The 26,534-nt window shown below is 37.2% G+C and overlaps 1 protein-coding gene across 4 annotated transcripts in view; it reads right to left on the minus strand.

Moving 5' to 3' along the window:
- GREB1L (GREB1 like retinoic acid receptor coactivator) overlaps positions 1-26,534 on the minus strand; it is a 262,117-nt gene that overhangs the window by 82,284 nt on the left and 153,299 nt on the right. For all 4 annotated transcript variants that reach the window (XM_057313207.1, XM_044382873.3, XM_026496065.4 and 1 more), the window contains 4 exons: positions 6,253-6,381; positions 2,883-2,999; positions 2,183-2,302; positions 987-1,124 (listed from right to left, as the gene is read on the minus strand). In XM_057313207.1, coding sequence (XP_057169190.1) covers positions 987-1,124; positions 2,183-2,302; positions 2,883-2,999; positions 6,253-6,381 — 504 coding nt within the window. The remainder of the gene's footprint in view (positions 1-986; positions 1,125-2,182; positions 2,303-2,882; positions 3,000-6,252; positions 6,382-26,534) is intronic.

Raw genomic sequence — 26,534 nt, forward strand, 5'->3', positions numbered from 1 at the left:
TCTGTGAGACTTTCTAAAAGGCAGACACCAAAGGGTCCCCATGTTCTACATATCTTTCCAAGACTTAGCTCCATTATGCACACTACTCAAATGTTTAATAAAAATTTCCTGACCATATTGAATTTAAACAACTGGGATTCTTCCAGTGCCTATAGGCCCAGAAGCAGGGGATAGGACAGCCAGATAAAGGATAGGGCTTGAAGCAAAACCAGCCATGTCGGTAGGCTCAAGTCAACCAAAAGAAGCAGGTAACACCTCATATAGACATACCCTAAAGATCCAGTGGGGCTTAACCATCCCATCTATTTAGTCCCAAAGGTAAAACAGGAAGCCTCCTTCTGACCTAGGATAGTCCCCGAAAGAGGTAATTCTTGATGGGGGTCTGAAAAGCACGAAATTAGTCCTGGATTCTAGGGACCTCTAAATTTCTACACCTCCACTTATAGACAGTTTGGAAGGACTCAGACTCTGTAAAGATAAGCGATTCACAGATGCTTCCCCATGCAACTCTGGGACCTCGTGGTTCTCCCAAAGGGGGCCTGTTAGCTGGTTCAGCTCGTTTCTTTTCTCTGTGGTTTGGCTCCCTTTGACCAGAACGTCCCTTTCCATTCAGGACCCAGCTGAAACATCACCTCTGAGAAGTCTTCTCAGACTCCCTCCAGGCAGAGTTAAGCTCTCTCTCCTTTGAGTTCTTGGAGTTGTTGGTTGTGAACCTCTACTAGCTCAGGTCTCACAATATTGTACTTATTCCCACGACAGACTCCGCACTAAACAGTGCTCCCTGTGGGCAAAAAGGCTCTGCCTTATTCCCAACTTCTAGTCACATGCTTAACAGCATGAGGGAGCTGACTGATAAAAGATGAAAGAATCGATATATGGATGAATGAATACATGCATGAACACATGGATAAATACACGAACACTGAAATGGAGAGACAGTCCTAGATCCCAGCACACACAGGCAACTTGAAATTCCTTTCCCTTACCTATCAGAATTACTGGTCTAACTCCTGAGTTACTCAGCAGGTTTTCAGGAACAATTACAGTTTCCCCTGCAGGAATGGGTCGAGGTTGTAAAATTCCAGTTAATGGGGTCTGTGGAACTGGGGCAGATAAAAGGGACTCTGGAAAAAAAGTTGTTTGACAAGAAGGATTAGACATGAAAGCTAAATGAAATACCATTGAAATCAACACAGTCTTAATACTTTTAATAGAGAAGTTTTAGAAGTGTAATGGTTCGTTTTTTTTTTTTTAATTAAAGCAATTCATGTTTATTGTATAAAATTAGAAGTGAGAAAAACAGGAGGAAACAACCCCAATCATAATCACATCACCTGGAGATAACTACTGTTTAGCATTTTCATAGTTCTTTCTTCTAGTTGTTTTTCCACATGCAATCTTTTGGATTCTGTTTTGTATTTAGTTCCCTCCATCCCCATCCCAATTATCATGGCTTATTTACTCATTATAGAAAATTTGAAAAATACAGAAAAGAGTGAAGAAGAATAAACTCATCATTAATCGGTATTATCTAGAGGCAAACACAGTAACATATTGGCATAATTCTTTGTATATACTGCATCTCTATGTAGTCTTTAAAACTATTTAAGCAAACTTAAATTTTTAAAGAATCCCAATTATGCCTTAGAAATGATATATTTACATTTGTCTGTGCTTAGTACAGCAGGGTAGACCAGTATTTAAAGAGTTACCAGTAGGTACCCAGTGGCCATGGTTTGGCTATTCTAAAGGAGAACCAGTTGGCTTTTCAGGTTTCTAGCCACAGACTAAGCTGTCCAGGCCAGAAATAAAAGGTGCGTGTCACATAAAGGAATCAGATAATAGGAAAACACATCTAACACCACAAATGGCAAAGCAAGCGCATTTGTGCCCTATGATGGTGGGTTAGTTGCATCGTGCCCTATGTAAAGAATGGTTTATCGATACTGTAGACCAAAACAAAGCCAGATGGTGAGTTAAGATCTGTTGTGATGACGCATGTACTTTTAGGGGAGGCAGATGTGATGGGGACAAAATATCAGCTACTATTAATTTCCTTACATAATACCGGACACAATGGTTGGATAAGGAAATTTATCTTCAAAGGTTCAGGGAAAGAATAGGAGAAGATACCTCTGCTAATTCAAAAAAACTGAGAACCCATCTTCTGTTGAAATCTTACCAGTTCTTGAAAGAGGGCGAACTGTTGGAACAGGTACAACTAAACCAGGTTGTGGGACAGGTGACCCAGGATACCATCCCCGGTGTCGTTTCTTTGGTGGCCCAGAAATGAACATGGTAGCTGAAGGCAAAAAGAAAGACGAGCCTTGTCCTTAGTAGTGGAAGAAAGGAGAGAATTCAAAGTAACATAGAGCCTTTAATCTGATTATACTCAGAAAGTCTGAGCCATTCTTCTAGAGGTAAAGATAAAATTAGAAAAACTCACCCTAACAATACCACCTAACATTCGTACGCTGTTTTACCATTTACACTTTTACCCAGATTATTTCATTAAGTTCTATCAATAACATGGTGAAGTTGTAGGATAAGTATACTGTTATACCCATTTTGTAGATGGCGAAATGAAGGCTCAGATTTGCCCAGGGTCATGCAACACAGAGGAACCTTGATTTCTGTCTTTGGTCAGCAAAGCTCATGGTTTCCTTATATATTTGTTTCAACTTTTTTTTCTAGCTAGGCTCATATATCACCAAGACTTTTAATCATCATTGTTCACACCAATCATAAACCTTCGAAACCTTGGATGAGAAGCTAAGGAAAAACTAGGAGAGCACTGTCAGATAATTCATCATTCCAAATGCCATAGCATGTCTTCCATAATTAAGGTGCATTATTTCAAAACTCTAAGATGGGTATTGTACCTTGGTCTCCTGATGCATAGCTAGGTCTTGGTGACAAAGAGTAGTTCCCTGGGCGGGCCGGGGTGGAGCTGGATGCATTGCTCTTCCCTCCATGGCTACTGTTTCCATTAGCAGCATCTGTGGCACAGGAGAGGAATATTCAGAACAGGGGCTGAGCCGCACACTGCGTTCCGTGACGCTGCAACCATACCATAAATGCTCCAGGATTCGAAGACGTCTCACTGACAGGACAGTCCCTTGTGTAAAATGGACTACAACCATCAGAGTAGTACCCTCTTTAAAATGAAATGTCACCTAAAAATAATTTTCTAGGATCCCAAGAGATCTTTTAGAATCACTTTCAGTGATGTCTTTGGAGATGGAGGGTGGAAGAAAGAGAAATTGTGTTGCTGTCTTTTTTTAACTTTGTATCTTGAAAATCTCCAAGAAATTTGGAGAATGGTACAATAAACCACATTGCTACCACCCAGCCTCAACATTTATCAACACAGGGCCAATCTCGCTTTAGATAAATATAAATCAAGACACTTCCTCTTCACACAACATAGTCACAGACTTGCTCTAGATTATCTTGAAGTGAACTTATTTATATTCTTTCATCCATAAATATTTTTGTATGAGTTTCTGAAAGAAAAGAACTCCTAAAAATGTAACTGTAATATCATTATTATACTTCAAATTAATAGCGATTAATAATTTCTTAATGCCAAATATCCCAGTAGTGTTCACATTTCCCCCCTGTTATCTCAGAAATGGTTTTTTACAGTGGACTTCCTCAAATTAGGGTTCAAAAAGGATCCACACATTGAATTTAGTTTTTATGCCCCTTAAACCCCCTTTTTAAAAGCTCACATTTATTAGTATAATAAAAATATTCAGTTAGTGTTTGCATTTCATGGACTGTCTCACAAATTTTAAAAATAATTTGCTTGAATCAGGATAAGGTCATACGGCAACGAGATTTAAGATGATGTCATTTTTGCTGAGACGTTTTCCAGACTCCATATAGTGTCAGTTGCATCCCTTTTCCCCCCTCCTTGAACCTCCTTTAATCTATAGGATTCCCCTTCTTTTTTCTTTCTTCCAGTTAATTTGGTGAAAATCTGGCAGAATTTTTTCATTTTCTGAATTTTGCTGATTGGTTATCTTTGGCATCATTTAACATCCCCTCTATTTCCTACATACAAATTATTAGATATAGAGGCTTACTCAGATTTAGGTTTGGGTTTTTGTGCAAGAGCATCTCATAAATACTCTCATATGCTTCCATTAGCAGGCACACGATAACTGGCTTTCTCTCTTCTTGTCACGTTAAGATTGATCAGTGGGTTCAAGAGTTGTTAACCTAATCCTCAAATTATAAAGGTGTCCATCATTGGGGCACCTGGGTGGCTCAGCGGGTTAAGCATCTGCCTTTGGCTCAGGTCATGATCCCAGGGTCCTGGGATCGAGTCCCACATTAGGCTCCCTGCTCATCAGAGAGCCTGCTTCTCCTTCTCCCTCTGCTGCTCCCCCTGCTTGTGCTCTCTCTCTCTCTCTCTGTCAAATAAATAAATAAAATCTTAAAAAAAAATAATTTGTCCATCAGCCCTTCATCTGATGGTTTTAGCAACCATGCTGGTTACTGCCAGGATTCATAATTTGATTAACTTTTTTAATACTGCAAAAACTTGGATTCAGTTTGTTCAAGTCTGTAATCTAACCAGAAGGTGGATCCTGCAAGAACTGTTGGAACAGAATAAGAATAAAAGTGGTCACAATAAATTATGATGCTTAACTGCTATAAAATTTCCAAGAATGATAGGCTCATTCTTCCTCTACCTTTCTGACCATTTCTTTTCCTTAAACACTAGCATCTTCTAAAATGTTATCTTTAGTTAACAGCTTGCCTTACCCAACATTTCTCTTTAGCAGATCCTATTTACCCTGGTGATTTTAATCTCATGTACAATAAATTAGATGACTGCTGAGCTACTGCCCTTGGACATTTCATGGGTATCTCAAATTCAACATGTCCACCATTACTCACAGTTGAACTCTCCTCCTTCTTCTGTATTTCCTGTCTCACATAATTGCATCACCATTAGCAGACAGACAGGTACAGACCAAGACCCCTTCTTCCGCTTCTTGCTTACATTAATCAGCCAAATTCTGCTGATTTTACTTCCTGAGTAGTTCTCCAATCTGTTTCCTCCTCTCCTACCTATTATTACCGAAGTCAAGGACATCATCATTTCTCACCTATTGAAATGACCTCCAACTAGTTTTCTACTTCTTTTTTTTTTTTTTTTTTTTTTTGCTGCCAAAGTGATCTAGCTCAAGTTCAGATCAGATCATGCTACTCCTTTGTCCCATAAGTTACAGAGTAAAACTCGTGCTTCCCTTGCCCACTACTTGCTCCCTGCCACTCCCTGAGTTTTACATTTTACCGTTCTAACAAGTCCAAACCACTGGGAAGTTCCTGCACACATCATGCAGCTTCTTTTCTTTCCTTTCCTTTCAAGCTTTGGTCCTGGATTTCCCCTAAATTTTTTTTTTAAGATTTTATTTATTTATGTGACAGAGAGACAGCCAGCGAGAGAGGGAACACAGCATGGGAGTGGGAGAGGAAGAAGCAGGCTCCCAGCGGTGGAGCCCGATGCGGGACTCGATCCCGGAACGCCGGGATCACGCCCTGAGCCGAAGGCAGATGCTCAACGACTGAGCCATCCAGGCACCCCTCCCCTAAATTTGAAAGATCTTTCCCTCACTCCTCCGTGTGTTGAATATCTCTTCATAATTTAAGATCAAGCTCCTCCAAGAACTCATTCTTCATTACTTTCTAAAATGTTGAGCTAAAACTCTCTCCCTCCTTTGTGCTCCCCCAGCATATTGTTGTATTTACTACAATACACTGAAAATACTTTCCTATAATTCTATCTTCTCTACTAGATTATAAGTGCATTAGAGGTCAGGAATTGAAACCGGGGATGTACAGTATGGTGACTAACATAATATAATAAAAAATCATAAAAAAAAAGAAATTAAAAGCAATAATAAAACCACAAAAAAAAGAGGTCAGGGATTGAGCCTTATTTATCTTTGCATCCTCGGTTCCTCAAAATGGCAGGTATCCAAGAAATGTTTGCTGAATAGAACCAACCTGCTCTGTCTCCCCATGTGCTAAATGTCATTCTTTGACTCTTCTGGGTGGAGCATACGGAATAAAAAGCTTTGTATAATGATACAATATTATAGACAGCCCCACTTCTGTCTTCAACTGGCAGGAAAAGAGCGTCTGTTTTCTTCTACCAAATTGTCAATGAGATTTCACACAAGTCTTTTATAGACTACGTATTTACCAAAGAAGTATAAGTGAGGAAAACATCACCTGCAGCAAAAGTCTTCCCTACAACCTGCAAAGATAAAGCCAGTGGCTTCACAACATTCTTATTCCGGGTCAGGTCCTGAGCTCCACTTAAATTGATTGCAGAATTAGCTGGACTGAGAATCGGCGAATCTTGAAAATGAAAGAGGTTGTTCAAATTAGAAACTATTTTATATGCAGGAAGGGAGTTAATTCAATAAGAATGAGGTGAGAGAAAGCAGATGGTTAAAATTTTAGTTTTATCCTTAACCTATTTTAAGAAAGTCAGTTTCTCTGTGTTCAGGGTTTTTGTTTTTGTTTTTGTTTTTTTTTAATGTGCTGAGTACTAGTCTAAGGACTTTAAATACATCAATTCACTTAATCCCTATAAAAACTCAATGAGGTAGGTAGTACTACCTTAAGGAGTAGTTGTCATTTAACTCAGTCAAAGTCATATGTAGCATCGAGGATATCATTATGTGCCATATTAAAACTATCTTCACAGTTCCCCTTAAAGTCGTATTTTAATGAAATATATTTATCCCTGTCCAGATGACTTTGTCATTTAAAAGGTGCCCTGCAAACTAAGTCATTGCAATGGAGGAGAAAGCACTTTTCTCTGAAGGAAAGTTTGTTTTAATTTTTGGAATAACAAATTAATTAACTAATTAATCAATTTACCTATGTAATACCAGGTACACCCAAAAGAAGGTTTCTATTCAGATTCAGAAAATAATTCAGCCCAGAAAAACCACATGCCATTTTAGAGACAGGCTATGGGGAACATAAACACAAAAGCCAACTAGAGTTTTCCAAAATGAGTATAGACCCCCAATTCCTGACTCCATTCTGCCAGAACAGCTTAATCAATTAATACCAGCAAGCGTCAAAAGGGACTGTTAAAACCCTCTGAGAGTTTGAAAAGAAAAAATGCTCTAAAAAGCAGGATATTCGTGGTACTACATTAGAAATTATCTCAAGGGGCGCCTGGGTGGCACAGCGGTTGAGCGCCTGCCTTCGGCTCGGGGCGTGATCCCGGCATTATGGGATCGAGCCCCACATCAGGCTCCTCCACTGTGGGCCTGCTTCTTCCTCTCCCACTCCCCCTGCTTGTGTTCCCTCTCTCGCTGGCTATCTCTGTTAAATAAATAAATAAAATCTTTAAAAAAAAAAAAAAAAGAAATTATCTCAAAAATAAGTATTCAGGGACGCCTGGGTGGCTCTGTCAGTTAAGTGTCTGCTTTTGGCTCAGGTCATGATCTCAGGGTCCTGGGATCGAGTCCTGTGTTGGCCTCCCTGCTCAGCAGGGAGCCTGTTTCTCCCTCTCTCTCTCTGCCCCGCCCCCAACTCATGCTCTCTCCCTCTCTCAAGTAAGTAAATAAAACCTTTAAAAAGTAAGTATTTGGGGCGCCTGGGTGGCACAGCGGTTAAGCGTCTGCCTTCGGCTCAGGGCGTGATCCCGGCGTTGTGGGATTGAGCCCCACATCAGGCTCCTCTGCTATGAGCCTGCTTCTTCCTCTCCCACTACCCCTGCTTGTGTTCCCTCTCTCGCTGGCTGTCTCTATCTCTGTCAAATAAATAAATAAAATCTTAAAAAATAAATAAATAAATAAAAAGTAAGTATTCATACCACAGCGTGAGTCCTGATACTTCTAATCGATGCTCCTCATAAGAACTCAAGAAATTGAAATGGTTCCTCACTGGCTCAGAAGAGTTAATGTGCCTCTCTGAGGGCGGGACTTTAGCACTAGGGAGTGGTTCTGAGTTCTACAGGAAGAACAGACACCAGCAACTGTACATATAACATTACAGTGTTGCAGGAAACTGGAAGACAGTTTTTCATGTCTTAATAGAGAATCTTATAGGATAGGAATCCCAGGTGACTTTGCTGTGCTATTATACAGGTTGGTCATTATGTTTCAGGCCACGATTGTATTGTTGGGGACAAGGCTAGCAACTTATTACAGTAGTTTATACTTATAATTTTAGCATATTTCTAACTGCCCAGGTAAACATATAGGTAAAAGGTAGTTGATAAATTACGAAGGGTGGTGATTTGCCTTATTTTTTTCAAATCACTGAATTCAAATTAGCAGAAACCAATATTTTTATTTTTTATTTTTATTTTATTTTTTTTAAAGATTTTACTTATTTATTCAACAGAGATAGAGACAGCCAGCCAGAGAGGGAACACAAGCAGGGGGAGTGGGAGAGGAAGAAGCAGGCTCATAGCGGAGGAGCCTGATGTGGGGCTCGATCCCATAACGCCAGTATCACGCCCTGAGCCGAAGGCAGACGCTTAACCGCTGTGCCACCCAGGCGCCCCAGAAACCAATATTTTTAAAGTAATGAAAAGGAACAAAGTCAATGTACAGAAATCAATCTTCATATCTATAACAATCTATAGCTGGATAAAATGCCTAGGAATAAGCTTAATAAGAAATGTACACAACTATATGCAGAAAACTTTACAGTACTTCTTACTATAATGTCTGGGATTTGTTTGAACATATTGAGGGAAAGAAGGAGAGAGAAAGTAAGATTAAACAATAGTGTCCATGTGCGCTCATAATTTTGAAGGTGGGTGATAGGTCTATGGTGTTGGTTCATTATATTAGTCTATTTTTTAAGTTTTTATTTAAATTACAGTTAGTTAACATACAGTGTAATATTAGTTTCCGGTGTACAATATAGTGATTCAACAATTCCATACAATATCCAGTGCTCACCACAACATGTGCACTCATCAATCCCTATCACCTATTTAACCCATCCCCCCACCCACCTCCCTTCTGGTAACCATCAGTTTGTTTTCTATAGTTTCTTGGTTTGCCTCTCTCTCTCTTTTTTCCTTTGCTTGTTTTGTTTCTTAAATTCCACATGAGTAAAATCATATGGTATTTGTCTTTCTCTGACTTATTTCACTTAACATAATAACTCTAGCACCATCCATATTGTTGTAAATGGCAGCAGACTCCTCGCTGAGCAGAGAGCCTGACACGGGGCTTGGTCCCAGGACCCTAAGATCATGACCTGAGCCAAAGGTAGACACTTAACCGACTGAGCCACCCAGGTGCCCCTGACAATGTTCTTATAAGAAGAGGAAGAGAAACAAGGGATACACACACACACAAAGGAAGGGCCATGTGAAGATACGGAAAGAAGGCAACTATCTGCAAGTCAAGGTGGGAGACCTCAGGAAACACCAATTGTATGGCACCTTGATCTTTCTTGAACTTGCAGCCTCCAGAACTTTGAGAAATTAAATTTCTGTTGTTTAAACCACTCAGTCTGTGATATTTTGTTATGGCGGCCCTAGCATACAGATATTTAATTAGATTACTCAGATGAAATGGACAAAAAGAAAATACTAAGGAAAAGACTACAAAATGACTAGGGCTAATAAATGAGTTCACCAGAGTTTCAGGATATATCAAGATTAAAAGATCGATGAATAGCACTAAGAGTCCAGAAATAAACCACTGCATTTTATGGGCAATTAAATTTTGACAGGAGTGCCAGGAAAATTCAATGGGTTAAAAAAACAGTATCTTCAACAAATGATTATAAGACAACTAGATATCCACATGCAAAAGAATAAACCTGGATCTCTTCCTCACACCATATACAAAAATTAACCAAAAATGGATTATAAATCTAAATGTAAGAGCTAAAACTACACCACTCTTGGAAGAAAACATAGAAGTAAATGTTCGTGGCCTTGGATTAGGCAAAAGTTTCTTAGTTGTGACACCAAAAGCACAAGCAACACAAGAAAAAATAAATGAATTGAACTTCGTGAAAATTAAAAAAAATTGTGCTTCAAAGGACACCATCAAGAGCGTGAAAAGACAACCCATACAGTGGGAAAAATATTTGCAACTCATATATTTGATAAAGGACTTGTATCCAGTATATATAAAGAAGGGTTACAACTCAAAATAGAAAGATAAATAACCCAACTGAAAAATGGGCAAATGATTTGTATAGACATTTCTCCAAAGAAGATGTACGAACAACCAATAAGCACATGAAAAAATGCTCATCATAGCCGTTAGAGAAATACAAATCAAAACCACAAGATACTACTTCATGCCCACTAGAATGTCTAAAATAAACAAAAAAGACAATGAAGAGTGTTGGTGAGGATATGGAGAAATTGGAACCCTCACACATTGTTGGTAGGAATGTAAAATGGTACAGACACTTTGGAAATAGTTCCTCGAATGGATATATATAGTTACCATACGACCCAGCAATTCCACTCACAGGTATGAAATGAAAAATAAGTAAAAATGTATTTCCACACAAAAGTCTATACACAAATGTTCGTAGCAGCATTATTCCTAATAGCCCCAAAGTGGAAACAACCCAAAAGTCTATACACTGATGAATGCATAAATAAAATGTGGCATATGCATAAAATGGGATTCTGTTCAGCAGTAAAAAGGAATGAAGTACTGCTACATATTACAACATGGATGAACCTTGAAAACAATATGCCAAATAAAAGAAACCAGTCACAAGAGGCCATATGTTGCATGATTCCATTTATATGAAATGCCCAGAACAGACAAATTCATAGAAATAGAAAGTAGATTTATAGTTCCCAGGGGCTGGGAGTGGAGGGCTGAAATGGAGAGTGACTGATAATGGATACATGATTTCTCTTGGAGTGATGAAAATGTTCGGAAGTTTATGTGGTGATGGTTGCACAATTCTGTGAATATACTAAAAAAACATTAATTGTACACTTTTAATGCGTAGATTGTAAGATATATGAATTATATCTCAATAAAGCTGTTATTTAAAAAACACTATAAGCAAAATTATAAACCAGGGATAATATTTATAGCTCACTATTACCCTATATTCCTATTAACAGAAGTCAATAAGAATAAAGGTTACTGTTGGAGATCCTTTGTTGTCCCATACCCTTTCCCTTTGGCCCATCTTTGATTTCAGTAGGAGCTATGGTGGACAGTTTTGTGTGAGTTCAGATTCTTGGGGGCAGCATCTTACCTCAAGCTCATATCTAGCATCTTCGAGCTTTTTATCGCAGGGCCTTCTTCAAGGCCATCAAGCTCTTAGCTTGTGTGTGGTCCAAAAGTGTGAGGAAGTGTTAACAACTCTGGGGCAGCCCTCAGCTAATGGAGGACTAAGAATAAATGTCCTAGCTTTCCATTCTTCGGAAGGATAATTCTGGGAGGCATTCTGCATGCTTCTTAGAGACCCTGGTAGATTCAAGCCCTCTTGGTTAAAGCAACTATACAGAAAACACACTCTTTTTTGGCTTACTCCTCCTCATAGGGATCACTTCTCAAATAAACTACTCACGCCCAAATCCTTCCTTTGGGCTCTGATTCCAGCAAAACCCAAACTATGACACACAAGTCAAGGGAAAGGAACTTTAAGTTTATAGATAAAAGATGCAAATAGTTTTTGAACAAATGCAAAGATGCGCAATATCAACAATAAGGAAAATGCAAATTAAAACCACACTCAGATATTATTTTTCACCCATCAGATTGACAGAATCCAAAAGTTCAAAAATAAACTTTGTTAGTGAGCCTCTGTGGAAATGCAAACTGACACAAATGTACTGGTAGGACCTTTATGGAGAGTAATTTACAGCATTTGAATGAATGAATGAATGTTTGATGAATACAAATGAATACATGTTTGATCCAGCAATTCCGGGGTATTTATATACATGTTTAAACATATTTATTTATTGTTGCATCGTTTGAAAACAATATAAATGCCCATCAATAGGGGATAGGGTAAATAAATTATGGCACATCCACACAGTGTGACAGTATGCAAGAGTAAAACATAATGAGGAAGCTCTTATTGATTTGAAAATATTTCTAAGAGATAGCTATATGAGAAAGTGAAGTGCAGAAGAGTATGTACAAAATGTTGCCTTTGGAGTAAAAAAAAATGTATAAAAATAAGAATACATGCTTGTGCCTGGTTGAATAGATATAAAGAAAGTCTAGAAAGATGCATGAGAAACTAGTGACAGTGATTACCTGTGTGGTGGGGGCATGTGGAAATGAGGGGGGATGGAAGAAAAACTTCACTGTGCATATTTGAATACAGCATATATTGATGTATGCATGTATATTTTTCGAAATGTAAATATTTCAAAACAGTGTAATAAGTAAATTTTTTAAAAAATAAAGATAGAAAACAGTTATGTGGAGACGGACAACTGGCATCAGAAGTACTTAATTGTACAAAGTGAGCATTTACTTCAGTATTAGATTACACAGAGCGATTTTACTTAATTTTTAAAATATTTTATTTATTTATTTGAGAAAGAGAGAGCACAAGTGGGGAGAAGGATCAGAGGGAGATGAAGAGGCTCCTTGCTGAGCAGGGAGCCTGAAGGAGCCTGACAACACAGAGCTGGATCCCAGGACCCTGAGATCATGACCTGAGCCGAGGGCAGATGCTTAACCAAATGAGCCATCCAGGTGCCCCTACACATAGTGACTTTAAAGGGTAATTCCATTTCAACGACACTGCTTTTGCCAAGTTACCAATGATCTAATCCCCAAATCCAGGAGACACTTTTCAGTACCTAACATACTGAATCCCACTGCTGCATTTATTTATTTATTCAGCAATTATTTATTGAGCACTTACCATGTGTCAAGAAACTTGCTAAGATCTATGGGTTAAATGGTCAACAAGATGAGCACTGTTCTTGTGCAAGTTTTCCTCTGTCTACTAAAGTGTTGGTGTTCTGCACCCTTTTATTTATCTCAAGACAATCTGATAAGACCCCCCGGTTTCATTCTGAATTTTTGAAAATTTACTTCATGTATGTCGTTTGTCTTATTTCATTAACAGACAAATTTTGGAACATACCAATTATAGAATAATCAGAAAGCACAGATGAGCATTAGATAAGGTCAGGGTGAACTTTCCAAACTGTAAATCCTATCATGTTATTCCCTAATCTTTACCACCTTGCACATGCTTCTATTGTTAAATTTATCATGGATGGTGGACACTGGCATATTTAGCATTTAACACTAGTGGTTTTGATTATTTGAAAGTAGCCCCCAATGTCCAAAATGTGACAGCCTCTGATCCTGCTCATACTCAGACATGGGTTCAAACCCTGGGCTGTTGTATAGTACCTGGTATTTAAGTAATCAGTAAGCAGCTGATTGCCTGATTCTCTCTACTAGTGATTTCATATCCATTTAAAGGAGGAACTTGTAAGCACTGGAGGAATCACAGACTCGGAAAGTTCCTTGAGCAAGTCACAGCTCTGCTCTCTACGTTGTGGTCTGTAATTTCTTGTTTCTCCTACTAGGTCATGAGCTCCTTGAGGGCATTCCCAGCTCCTGGCACAATGTCTGTCATATTGTGGCCAAAGAAATAAAATAGGGGAAAAAAGCCAAAACAATCTCCTTATCCTCTTTATGCAATAGTTCAATAACTCTCTGTTAGCCCAAAATCACTGGGGGGAAAAACTTTCTAAAAAAAAAAAAGGAAGCCATTTACGTAGTAAGTAGAAAGAGTCTGAATTCCGATTTTTCCATTTACTAGCTCTTTTCACCAAATACTAACCCTTTCTCAGATTCTGTTTCATGATCTGAAAAATGGTACCTATCTCACCATAACGGTTAACATGTTTAGCACAGTGTCTAGAAAACAGTAGATATTCAGTAAATACTCGTTTTGCTAAAGCTTTTTTTTTAAGATTTTATTTATTTATTTGACAGAGAGAGACAGCCAGCGAGAGAGGGAACACAAGCAGGGGAGTGGGAGAGGAAGAAGCAGGCTCCCAGCGGAGGAGCCTGATGTGGGGCTCGATCCCAGAACACCGGGATCACGCCCTGAGCCGAAGGCAGACGTCTAACGACTGAGCCACCCAGGCACCCCTGCTAAACGTTTTTTTTAAAGTAGGTTCCACACCCAGTGTGGGGCTTGAACTCATGACTCTGAAATCAAGAGTCGCATACTCTACCACTGAGCCAGCCAGGCACCCCTATTTGGCTAAATCTTGTTAAGGGTTTTCCAGATGACTGAGAACTTAAATCTTTACTATCACTTTTTCTGCCCTTGACACCTGCATAAAATGTGGACCACATAATTAACTTCTTTCCCACGTAAAGTACACTGGACCTATTTTCACATTCAGACTGCAATTAATGTTCTAATAAGACACCATACTCCTATTAGCGCACTATGAGGCTGCATTAGTTATGTCAGTTGTGTTTTACTTTTGACTCAATTGAAACATAAGTCCCCCTAAAATTAATATTAAACAATATACTTCCTAATCTGTTCTTATGCTTTTGATTTTTTAAACAGCTTTAAATATAATTAACAATAAATGCACATACTTAAACAATTTGGTAAGTTTTTACATATATATATGCCTGTGAAACCATCACCACAGTCAACACAGTGAACATATTTATCACTCCCAAATCTTTTTTAATTTTGTTATTATTTTTTTTTAAGGTTTTATTTATTTATTTGACAGAGAGAGAGTGTGTGCAAGAGAGAGCACAAGCAGGAGGAGTGGCAGGCAGAAGGAGAGGGAGAAGCAGGCTCCCCACTGAGCAAGGAGCAAGATGCAGGGGCTCAATCCCAGGATACTAGGATCATGACCTGAGCTGAAGGCAGATGCTTAACCGACTGTGCAACCCAGGCAGTGTACTGTAGTTCCAATTCCTCCATATCAATGCTTGGTATAGTCAGCCCTTTAATTTTAGCTATTCTAATAAACGCGTAGTGATATCTCATCATTTTATTTGCATTTTGCTGATGACTAATGGTGTTAAGTATCTTTACATGTGCTTAGTTGCCACCCATACATCTTTGCCCATTTAAAAAACTGGTTTATTTTCTTATTATTGAGTTCTCTAAAAGTCTCTCTTCTAAATACAATTCCTATATATCTTTTGCAAGGATTTTCACCCAGGCTGTGGCTTGTCTTTTCATTTTCTTAACAGTGTCTTCTAAGAAGAATTTCTTAATGAAGTCTAACTTACCACTTTATTCTTTTGTGGATTTTGTTTTTGGTACTATATCAGAGAAATCTTTGCCTAACCCAGGTCACAGATACTTTTTCCTATGCTTTCTTACAGAAGTTATATATTTTGTAGTTTTGCAGTTAAGTCTATGATCCACTTGAGTTATTTTTATATGTGATGTGAGATATAGATTGAAGTTCATGTTTATGCATATGGATATCCAACTGTTCCAGCACTATTTGTTAAGAAGGTTATCCTTTCTTTAATGCATTGCCTTTATGCCTTTGTTAAATGTACATATATGTGTGAATTTATTTCTAGACTTTCTATTCTGTTCCACTGATCTATCTGTATGTTTTTACATTAGTACCATGTTGTTTTGATTACTGCAGCTTTATAATAATTCTTCAAATCAGGTAGTGTTAGTTTCTAATTTTGTTCTTCTTTTTCAGAGTTGTTTTGGCTATTTTAAGTCATTTGTATTTCCATATGAATTTTAGAATTAGCTTGTCAACTTCTATCCAAAAAAGCCTCTGGAATTTTGGTTCGGATTGTGTTGAATCTACAGGTTAATTTGGAGAGAACTGACATCTTAACAATGTTAGTTTTTCAACCCATGAACAAGAGATATCTCTCCAATTTATTTAGCTCTTCTTTACTTCCTCTCAGCATTGCCTTCTAGTTTTCGGGCTATAGTTTTTTCACACCTTCCATCAGATTTATCCCTAGATATTTCATATTTTTATTATATATAATATTGTATGTTTATATGTATTATAAGTGGTACCATTATTTAAAATTTTTAAATTTTTGATAGTTTGCCGTTGGCATATAGAAATATAACTGATATTTGTATATTGATCTTATAATCCTGAAATATTGCTAAGCTCGCTTATGAGTTCTAATAGCTTTTTTGTAGATTTCACTGAATTTTCCACATAGATCACCTGTGGTCTATAAATAGACAGTTTTACATCTTCCTTTCTAATAAGGAAGCCTTTAATTCTTTTTCTTGCCTGACTGCACTGCTAGAATCTGCAGCACAATTGGATAGAAGTGGTAAGAGCAGACATACCTGTCTTGTTCTGATCTTAGGGAGAAAGCATTTAGGTATGCTAGCTGTGGCGTTTTTGTAGATGTTCTTATCAGGCTGAGGAAATTCCCTTTTTTTTCTAATTTGTTAGGAGTTTTTATCAGAAATAAATATTGGATTTTGTCAATGTTTTTTTCCTGCATCTACAGAGATAATTAAATGGTTTTATTTTTTAGTTTGTTAACATGGTAAACATTAATTGATATTCAAATGTTAAACCAACCAAGCATTCCTGGGATAAACCCCACTTTGCCATGATACATTATCCTTTTAACATATTGCTGGATTCAATATACTAAAATTTTATTTAGAAATTTTTTATTTATGGGGTGCCTGAGTGGCTTAGTCAGTTAAGCATCAGACTCTTGATTTTGGCTCAGGTTGTGCTCTTAGGGTTGTAGATTGAGCCCCATGTTAAGCTCTGTGCTGGGAATGGAGCATGTTTAAGATTCTCTCTCTCCCTTTCCCTCTGTTCCTTCCATTTTCTCTCTCTCAAAAAAAAATATTTTTTTTTGGTATTTATTTCATGAGAGACATTGGTTTGAACTTTTCTTATAATGTCTTTGATTTTGGTATCAAGATAATGCTGACTGGAATGAGTTAGGAAAGTAGTCCATTCTTTTCTATTATTTGGACGAGTTCATGTCAAATTGGTACTATTTCTTGTTTAAATGTTTGGTGGAATCTACCACTGAAGCCATCTGGGCCTGGAGGGTTTTTTTAGGAAAGATATTAACCACATTTTTAATGTATTTAAGAGACATAGGGCTATTCAGGTTATCTATTTCTCTCTCTTTTTTAAAAGATTTATTTATTTATTTGAGAAAGAGAGAATGCAAGTGGGGAGCATGGCAGAGGGAGAGAATCTCAAGCAGATTCCCCCCTGAGCACGAAGCCTGAGGAGAGGCTCCATCTCACAACCCAACAGATTATGACCTGAGCTGAAACCCAGAGTCAGACACTTAACCAACTGAGCCACCCAGGTGCCCAGTTATCTATTTCTTCTTACGTAAGTTTACATAATTTGTCTTTCAAGGAATTTGTTCATTTCATCTAAGTTCCCAAATTTTTTGGTATAAAACATTCCTAACATTCTCTTATTATCCTTTTAATATCATTCAAATGGATAATGATGTCACCTCTCTCAGTCCTAATATTAGTAATTTGGATTTTCTCTTTTTTTCCTAATAGTGTGGCTAAAGGTTTATCAATTTTTTTGACTTTTTCAAAGAACTAGTTTCTAGTTTTATTAATTTTTTTCTATTGTTTTTCTGTTTTCTATTTCACTGATTGCCACTTTGATCTTTATTATTTCTCTTCTTCTGATTACTTTGGGGTTAATTTTCTTTTTCCTAGTTTCTTAAGGTGGAAGCTGAGTTCATTGATTCAAGATCTTCTTTATTTTTTAAAGATTTTTTATTTATCCATTTGAGAAAGATAGAGTAAGTGATAGCATGAGGAGGGGGAAGGGCCAGAGAGCAAGAGGGAGAAACAGACTTCCCGCTGAGCAGAGTACCTGATGCAGGGCTTGATCCCAGGACCCCAGGATCATGCCCTGAGCTGAAGGTAGGCGCTTAACTGACTGAGCCACCCAGGCGCCCCCCAAGATCTCTCTTGTTTTCTAATGTAGGTTTTAGTGCTATAAATTTCCCTCAAAATACTGCTTTAGTGGAATCCCCAAAATTTTGTTATTTGCTTTTTTGTTTACATTCAATTCAAAATATTACTGATTTCCTTTTAGGTTTCCCTTTTGATCCATTGATTATTTACAAGTGTATTATTTTAGTTTCCAAATATTTGGAGATTTTCCAGAGCTCTTTCAGTTATTGATTTCTAATATAATTACATTTTAGGTAAAGAACATAGTTTGTATTATTTGAATCCTTTCAAATGTATTAAGACTTGTTTTATGAGCTTTTGTGCAGCAAAGGAAACCATCAACAAAACAAAAAGACAACTTACTAAATAGGAGAAGATATTTGCAAATAATATATCCAATAAGGGGCTAATCTCTGAAATATATAAACAATGTAAACAACTCAACACCAAAAAAACAAACAGTCCAATTTAAAAATCGATAGAGGACCCAAATAGACATTTTTCCAGAGAAAACATATGGATGACCAACAGACACATGAAAAAATGCTCAACATCATTAGTCACCAGGGAAATGCAAATCAAAACCACAACTAGACCTCTCAGCATGGCTAAAATAAAAAAGACAAGTGTTGCTGACGATGTGCAAAAAAAGGAACCCTCGTTCACTGTTTGTAGAAATGAAAATTGGTGCAGCCACTGTGGAAAACAGTGTGAAGGTTCCTCAAAAAATTAAAATTAGAAATACCAGATGAGTCAGTAATTACACTACTGAGTATTTTCCCAAAGAAAATGAAAACACTAATTTTAAAAGATATATGTACCCTTATGTTTACTGCAGTACTATTTACAATAGCCAAGATATGGAAGCAACCCAAGAGTCCATCAATAGATGAATGAATAAGGAAGATGTGGGGTGTGTGTGTGTGTGTGTGTGTGTGTGTGTGAATACACAATGGAATAGTGTGCAGCCATAAAAACCAATGATATCACGCCATTTGAGACAACACGGATGGACCTAGAGGGTATTATGCTAAGTGAAACAAGTCTGACTGATGAAGACAAATACTATATGATTTCACTCATAAATGGAATCTAAAAAACAACAACAAAAACAAATGAATAAACAAAGCAGAATCAGACCTATAAATACCAAAAACAGACTGATGTGTGCCAGAGTAGGTGGCAGAGGGCTGGGCAAACTGGGTGAAGAGAAGGCTTCTAGTTATGGAATGAATACATCATGGGAATAAAAAGCACAGCATGAGGAATATAGTCAATAATACTGTAATAGCAATGTATTGGGACAAATGGTAGCTACCTTGTGGTGAACATAGCATAATGTATAAACCTATTGGATCACTGTATTATATATCTGAAACTAATGTAACATTATATGTCAACTACACTAAAAAAAAGACTTATCCTATGGCCCATAAGCATGATATCATGATTATTTTTGTTCTTCTCTATGTAACATTTCTGTTTTCTTTGGCTTGGTAAATGTTCTATGTGAACTTGAGGAGGATGTGAAGCTTGCTGTTGTTGGGTGGAATGTTCTAGAAATGACAATTAGGTCAAGTTGGTTGATAGTGTTCAAATATTCTATATTTTTTTCTGTTTATCTGTTGTATCAATTGCTGAGAGAAACGTATTCAAATACCTGGCTATAATTGTGTATTTATGTATTTCTTAAAATAATTCTATCAGATTTTGCTTAATGTATTTTGACAGAGGTCATTAGGTGCATAAATGTTTAAGACTGTTCGGTCCTCGGGGGCACCTGGGTGGCCCAGTCAGTTAAGCATCTGACTCTTGATCTTGGTTCAGGTCTCAATCTCAGGGTCATGAGTTCAAGTCCATGCCCAGCATGGAGCTTAATTTAAAAAAAAAGATTGTTCTGTCCTCCTGATTACTTGATCTCTTTATTATTATGAAATTACCTCTTTAATCTCTGGTAATATTCTTTGCTCAGAAATCTATTTTGGCTGATGTTCAATAGCCACTCAAACTTTCTTTTGACTGCTGTCAGCATGGTACTTTTTAAATACTTTTACCTTTAACTTATTTGTGTTTATATTTTAATTGAACTTTATGGTAGCACTTAGAGCTAGATCTTACTTTTTTCCCCCCAATCTCATAATATTTGCCTTTGAAATGAGGTGTTTGAACATTTACATTTAATGTGATTCTTGATGTGGTTAGGTCTGAGTCTTTCATCTTTTTTTGTTTGTTTTCTACTTGTCCTATCCATTCTTTGTTCCCTTTTTCTTCTTTTCAGTCTTCTTTGGGATTAGTAGAGTATTTTTTATGATTCTATTTTATCTCCTTTGTTGTTTATTAACTATAACTCTTGGGGTTTTTTAGTGGTTGCTTTAGGGTTTATAGAATATGTCTTACCAAAGTCTAATCTTAAATGGCACTATGCAACTTCACATATAGTACTAGAACTTGATAATAGTATACTTCTGTATCTCCCTTCCTGTCCTTCATGCTATTGTCATGCACTTTACTTTTCCATATATTATAAACCTCACAATATATTATTATGTTTGTATAAGTCAACTATCATTTAAATAGACTTAAAATAATAAGAAAAAAATTGTATACCTGTACCCATGTAGTTATCACTTCTAGTGGTTTTCAGTCCTTTGTAAAGATTCAGATTCTCTTCTGTCTGGTATCATTGTCCATCTACCTAAATGATTTCCTTCAGCATTTCTTGTAGTGTGAAACTGTTGGTAGTAAATTTTTTCTTATTTTGTAAGTCTGAAAATATCTTTATTTCACCTTCAGTTTTGAAAGATATTTTTGCTGAGTATAGAATTCTAGGTTGATAGTTATTAGCTTTCAGCTCTTTCAAGATGTTGCTCCACTCTCTTCTTATGTATTTAGAAATGTGATGTCATGCTTATATTTGTTCCTCTGCATATGTCTTTTTCTCTTGCTGTTCTTAAGATTTTCTTTTGGTTGGTTTTAAGAGACTTTATTATGATGTGCTTTGGCGTCTTTTTCTACATGTTTCTTGTGCTCGGGGTTCATTGAACTTCTTGGATCTGTAGGTTTATAATTTTCATCAAGTTTGGAAAATTTTGGCCATTATTACTTCAAATATTTTTTGTCTCCCACACCCCCACCTCTTCAGGCACTCCACTTACCAGTATATTAGGTTGCCTGTAGTTGTCCCACAGCTCACTGATGCTCTTTTTGTTTTCCTTCATTTTTTTTCCCTTCCCATGTTTCATTATAGATAGTTTCTATTATTAGAAACCTTCAAGCTACTAATCTTTCTTCTGCAATGACAGATCCATTGTTAATCCCAATCAGTGTATTTTTCATTTTAAATGCTGTACTTTTCATATCTAGATGTTTGATTTGGATCTTTTTTTAATTGATCCTATTTTAATTTTTTTATTACTTATTTATTTTTAAATAATCTCTACACCGAATGTGGGGCTCAAACTCACAACCCCAAGATCAAGAGTTGCATGTTCTACCTACTGAGCCAGCCAGGTGCCCCTGGATCCTTTTTATATCTTACATGTCTACTTAACTTTTTGAACATATGAGATATAGTTATAATAACTTCTTTGATGTCCTTCTCTGCTAGTTCTAATATCTGTCAGTTCTTGGTTGGTTTGGTTAATTAGTCTCCTCAGTATTAATTGTGTTTTCTTGCCTCTTTGCATGCCTGGTAATCTCTGCTTCGCATTATTAATGTTCTCTTGTTAGATGTTGGATTATTTTTGTATTCCTGTAAATATTCTTGAGCTTGGTTCTGGAATCCAGTTAAATTACTTGAAAACCATTTGATCCTTTGGGGTTTTGTTTTTTGGTATTTTTAGGCAGGTCTGGAGCAGTATTCAGTCTAGAATGAAGTATTTTCCCTTACTGAGATAAGACCTTCCTAAGTACTCTATCCAATGCCTGATGAACTATGAGGTTTACCTCTAGCTGGAGGGAATAGTCCCTGTTCCTGGTCCTGTGAGAATGCTGAGCACTGTTTCCTCTCATCCTTTTGGATGATATTTTTTACCAGCCTTGAGTAGTTTCCTTACATGTGTGCATCAATCAGTGTTGTGTTCAACATTTGAGGGGACCCTCTGCACATTCTGTCTGTTCAACTCTCTCTTTTCTGGTCCTTGGTCCTATGAGCTCTGGTTATTTTGGTGTCCCTGTACTTTCAAGGAGAGTTCCTTCCACTCAACTTAGGGAATCTATGGTGCTCCCCCACAATTCCCTTCCTTATAAAATGGTCTGGAAACTCAAAGCACTGAGCTGAGGTGATGGTAAGACTCACTTTATTTGTTTCCCATCTCTCAGGGATCACTGTTTTTTTGTTGTCTGATATACAGTGTCTTAGAAGTCATTTTTCACGTATTTTTGTCTGTTTTTTTTCCTTAGTTATTTCAGGTAGGACAAATTCAGTCCTTTTTTATTCATTTTGGCCAGAAGCAAATCTTAAGTTGGTCTGCTATTGATTTTTCAATCTAGGTTCTCCCCTTCTTCTTCTCCCGCACCTCTGTCCCTTACTCTTAAAATCTGAGACACATGAACATTTTACAGAATTCTATGTAGAGATCACTATCATCTTTATATTCCTGATTCTAGTACTCAGTAATTGACCAATAATATTGTCAGTTGTGAGCAGAGAAATTTCAAATTCTGGTTCTGTCGCCTTCTAGCTGTATCTTGGACTTGTCTATGCTAAGTACTGGCCCTTTTTCCCCACACATGCATAGAAAGTTGAAGAGAGATCAGGAAAAGCAGATATTTTCTACTGAGCTATATATTTGGCTTAAACCTGAGAATTTTTAAATGTTTAACTATGAAAAATATAACATAAAAATTGAAAAATAGAAACAAACATGCTAAAAATCTCACTTCTACAAACCATTGTTTTTTTTTGTCAGTATATACCCTTTTATGTTTTGTCTGCATCATATTTTGTACATGATATAACAAAAATACACTTTAATACTACTTTTTTAAAGATTTTATTTATTTACTTTAGAGAAAGAGAGTGAGCAGGGGGGAGGAGTAGGAGAGAGAGAGAGAGAGAGAGAGAGAGAAGCAGACTCCCTGCTGAGGAGGGAGCCTGATGTGGGGCCCAATCCCAGGACCTGGAGATCTTGACCTGAGCCTGACCTGAGATCATGATTCAGTTAACCCACTGAGCCACCCAGGAGCCCCATTACCTTTTTTACTTAATAGAATTACATTCTACGTGGTTGCATAGTGCCATAATTATCTTTTTAAATATCTTTGTCATGTAAGCGTGCTATGATTTATTCATTTGTTTCTATACTAAGGTAACTTCTCCTTTTTTAGTTAATATAAAGAATAACTTCAGTGACTATCTTGAGTTTCCTTTTAGGTTATTTTCTTGGCTAATCCCCTAAAGTGAGATTACTAGAGTAAAGGATATAAATATTTTTAATGTTCTTGTTATATTGCCAAAAAGCTTTTTTAAAAGATTGTACCACTGTTTACCTCTACCAGCCTGGCTGACAGTGTCAGTCTTAACATATCCTTGTTAGCACTGTATATTATCAGTTAAAAAGAAATGTGGCTAACATAACTAGTGAAAATTACTTCTCATTGTTATTACTTAGTATCTTCATTTCTACAAAGTGGGCCATATTCCTTATACTTGCTAAATAGTGGCATTTTTTTCTTCTGTAGGCGAGGAAGAGAGGTCTCACAAACATATTCTTGGCCCCGGCTTGGAGGGGTATGATCATTGGTTTTCTTTCCCCTCCCCCCTCTGCATTCATTCATCAAATGTTTATTGAGCCTTTTCAGCAGGCCAGGTACTATGCTAGGCTCTGGGGATAGAATTAGGAGAAGAAGGCAAAGCCACAACCCCTGCCCAAGAAAGCCTACATTCTCAATGTCTGATTGGGAGTAGGCAAATCTGTCAGCCAGTGTTCCCACCACATTTGGAAAAAGCAGATTGTGTTTTGGTAAAGCATAAACTTGAATATTTACAAGAAACTAAGTTTAGAGAAACCTACCAGAGGAACTTTTGATTATACTGACCTCAACAAAGTTTAGCAGCTAAAGAAAAACAAATCTAAAGAGGAAAGGGACAAACAGGTACATTTTAGGGACAGTTAAATGATACGTTCTAATGGAAATGCTTTCTAAATGGCTGTCACCAGGGACAAAGAAGTTTTACTGGGAGACAGAGGAGGGGAATGGAGACAAAATAAGAAAACTATGTGAGCAAGGCAGGCATCATGAAGTATTCCGATGGCAGCATAAGAGCTCTAAACTCTTAGAAAGCAAAGAGGAGGCCGAGAGTTTGCAGGCAAGGAAAAAGATTGAGCATGTAGAGATTTTTATTAGGGTTAGTTCTGCCTCCTCCCTTCCTGGAGACCAAAGTCAGCTGAGAGGCTCCATACTGCAGCTCTACCACTATAGCAACCACCCCATAGTAGAATCCCTGTGGGAAATATAAAAACCCAAAAGAACCAACATACTATTATTACACCATAGCATCCCTGGCCTATACCACTTACTCTCAAAGTGTGAGGACTGCATACATTACATGTGTGTAGTCTGAGTGGGTAAATCTGCCCTTTTTCCCTATTGAGATCAAAATACAAAAGAGTATGTGAAATAGTTATGGATTGTTTAAAGAATAATTACAAAGCAAATACCTATGTAACTAACCACCATCTAAGTCAAGGAAAAAAATAAGATGAAATCTCTCAGCAGCCAGTACCCTCCTTTGTGTTCTTCTCCACCCCTTCACTCTCCCTTCCCTCCAAAAGTAACCACTGGGCTGTGTATGTATTCCTTTTTTTTTTTTTTTAAAAGATTTTAAAAATTTATTTATTTGAGAGAGAGACAGAGATAGTGACAGAGATAGCAAAAGGGAGCACGAGCAGGGAGGAGAGGGAGAAGCAGGCTCCCACTGAGCAGGGGACCCGACATGGGGCTTGATCCCAGAACCGTGGGATCATGATCAGAGCCGAAGGCAGACACTTAACCAGCTGAGCCATCCAGGCATCCCCTATATTCCTAAAATAGTTTAGTTTTGCCTGGTTGTAAACATAATAAAAATGACATAATAACGGATGAGTTCTTTTGTAAATGCCTTTTTTGCTCATCGTGGTGTTTGTAAGATTCCTCTATTGTGCTGCATGTAGGTACTGTTTGTTCATTCTCATTGCCAAATGATATTTCATTATATAAATGTATCACCCATTCTACTGTTGATGAACACTGAGTTGTGTCCAGTTTGAGCCAATTGTGAAGAACACTGCTATGAACAGTCTCGTATATATTTCTTGGTGCACACGTGTAAGAGTTTATGGAGTAGAACAGCTGAAACATAGGCAATGCACATTTTTTACTTGGCTATATGTTGCAAATTACCTGCTAGGTTGTGGCATCAATTAGCACCCCTACTATCAGCAGTATTCTTGTTGCTTGAAATCTTTGCCAACATTTACTTGTTATACTTCAACTTATTGCCTGTTTGGTGTGTGTGTAATGGTACCTCATTGTATTTTTAAAGTAATTTCCCGACTTGCCAAAGTGGTTAATCATCTTTTCATGTAATTTTTGTCCCTTTGTATTTTGTCTTATGTGAAGTCCTTGCTCATTGTTTCTGTTAATGTGTCTTTTTCTTATTGATTCATAGGCATTCTTAATATGCTCTTCATACTCATCCTTTGTGAGTTTTCTGTGTTACACGGCTTCTCCTAGTTGATGACTTGATTTTCTCACTCTCCTCATGGTGCCTTTTAATAAGTAGAAGGTGTAATTTTAGTGTAGTGAAATAGTCTTTTCCTTTATGTGTCGCACTTTTTGTCTCTACTTTTAAGATATCTACAATATCTAAGATATTCTACAAAAACTTCTAAACGTTCGATAGTTTTGCCTTTAACATTTAGATCTTCCAACTACCTGGAACTGATTCTGTGTACGGTGTGAAATAGGAATTCGGTTTTATTTTTTTCCACATAAGATATCTGAATTCTGAGCATCATTTATTGAAAGAAAAGGTCCCACTGAACTGCAAGTCACTTCTGTTAAGGATGAAATACCCATTATGTTATGTGAATCTGCTTTTTGGACTTTCTACTCTGTTCTGCAGCTCTGTGTCTATTCCTGTTCCAGGTCCATTCTGTCTTTATTAGTAAAGGTTCATGAGCTTGATGCATTACAGGGCAAGTCCTTTCATTTGTTTTTAGTTCTTTAATACACAAGATTAAGATAGGGCTTATGTTCCTTTGGGCCTATCATGGCTCACAGAAAAGAAAAGCCCATTTCATGGACAATACCTCTCTCTCCAATAACAGGGCCAACTTCCCCATTAGGCATACAAGGCGCAGTGCCGTGGATCCATGATACTTTCAGGGGCTCATGAAAATGTTTTAATTTATCTTAAAATCAAAAGAAAACAATGAACTTTTGGTTGAAGAAAGTATTTTAACATATAATACTAAATAGCCATTTTTATATCAACACAGTCATAAAACATATTTTTAAATATGTTTTTAAATATGTCATTTCTAGGGAGAAAGGGCCCACATAGGCGAATGGGCCCAGGGCCCATAAAGTGGCCCTGCCTGATATTGCTCTTAAAAAGTATCCTA

The sequence above is a fragment of the Ursus arctos genome, unplaced genomic scaffold (assembly GCF_023065955.2).
Source record: "Ursus arctos isolate Adak ecotype North America unplaced genomic scaffold, UrsArc2.0 scaffold_17, whole genome shotgun sequence".
NCBI lineage: Eukaryota > Metazoa > Chordata > Mammalia > Carnivora > Ursidae > Ursus > Ursus arctos.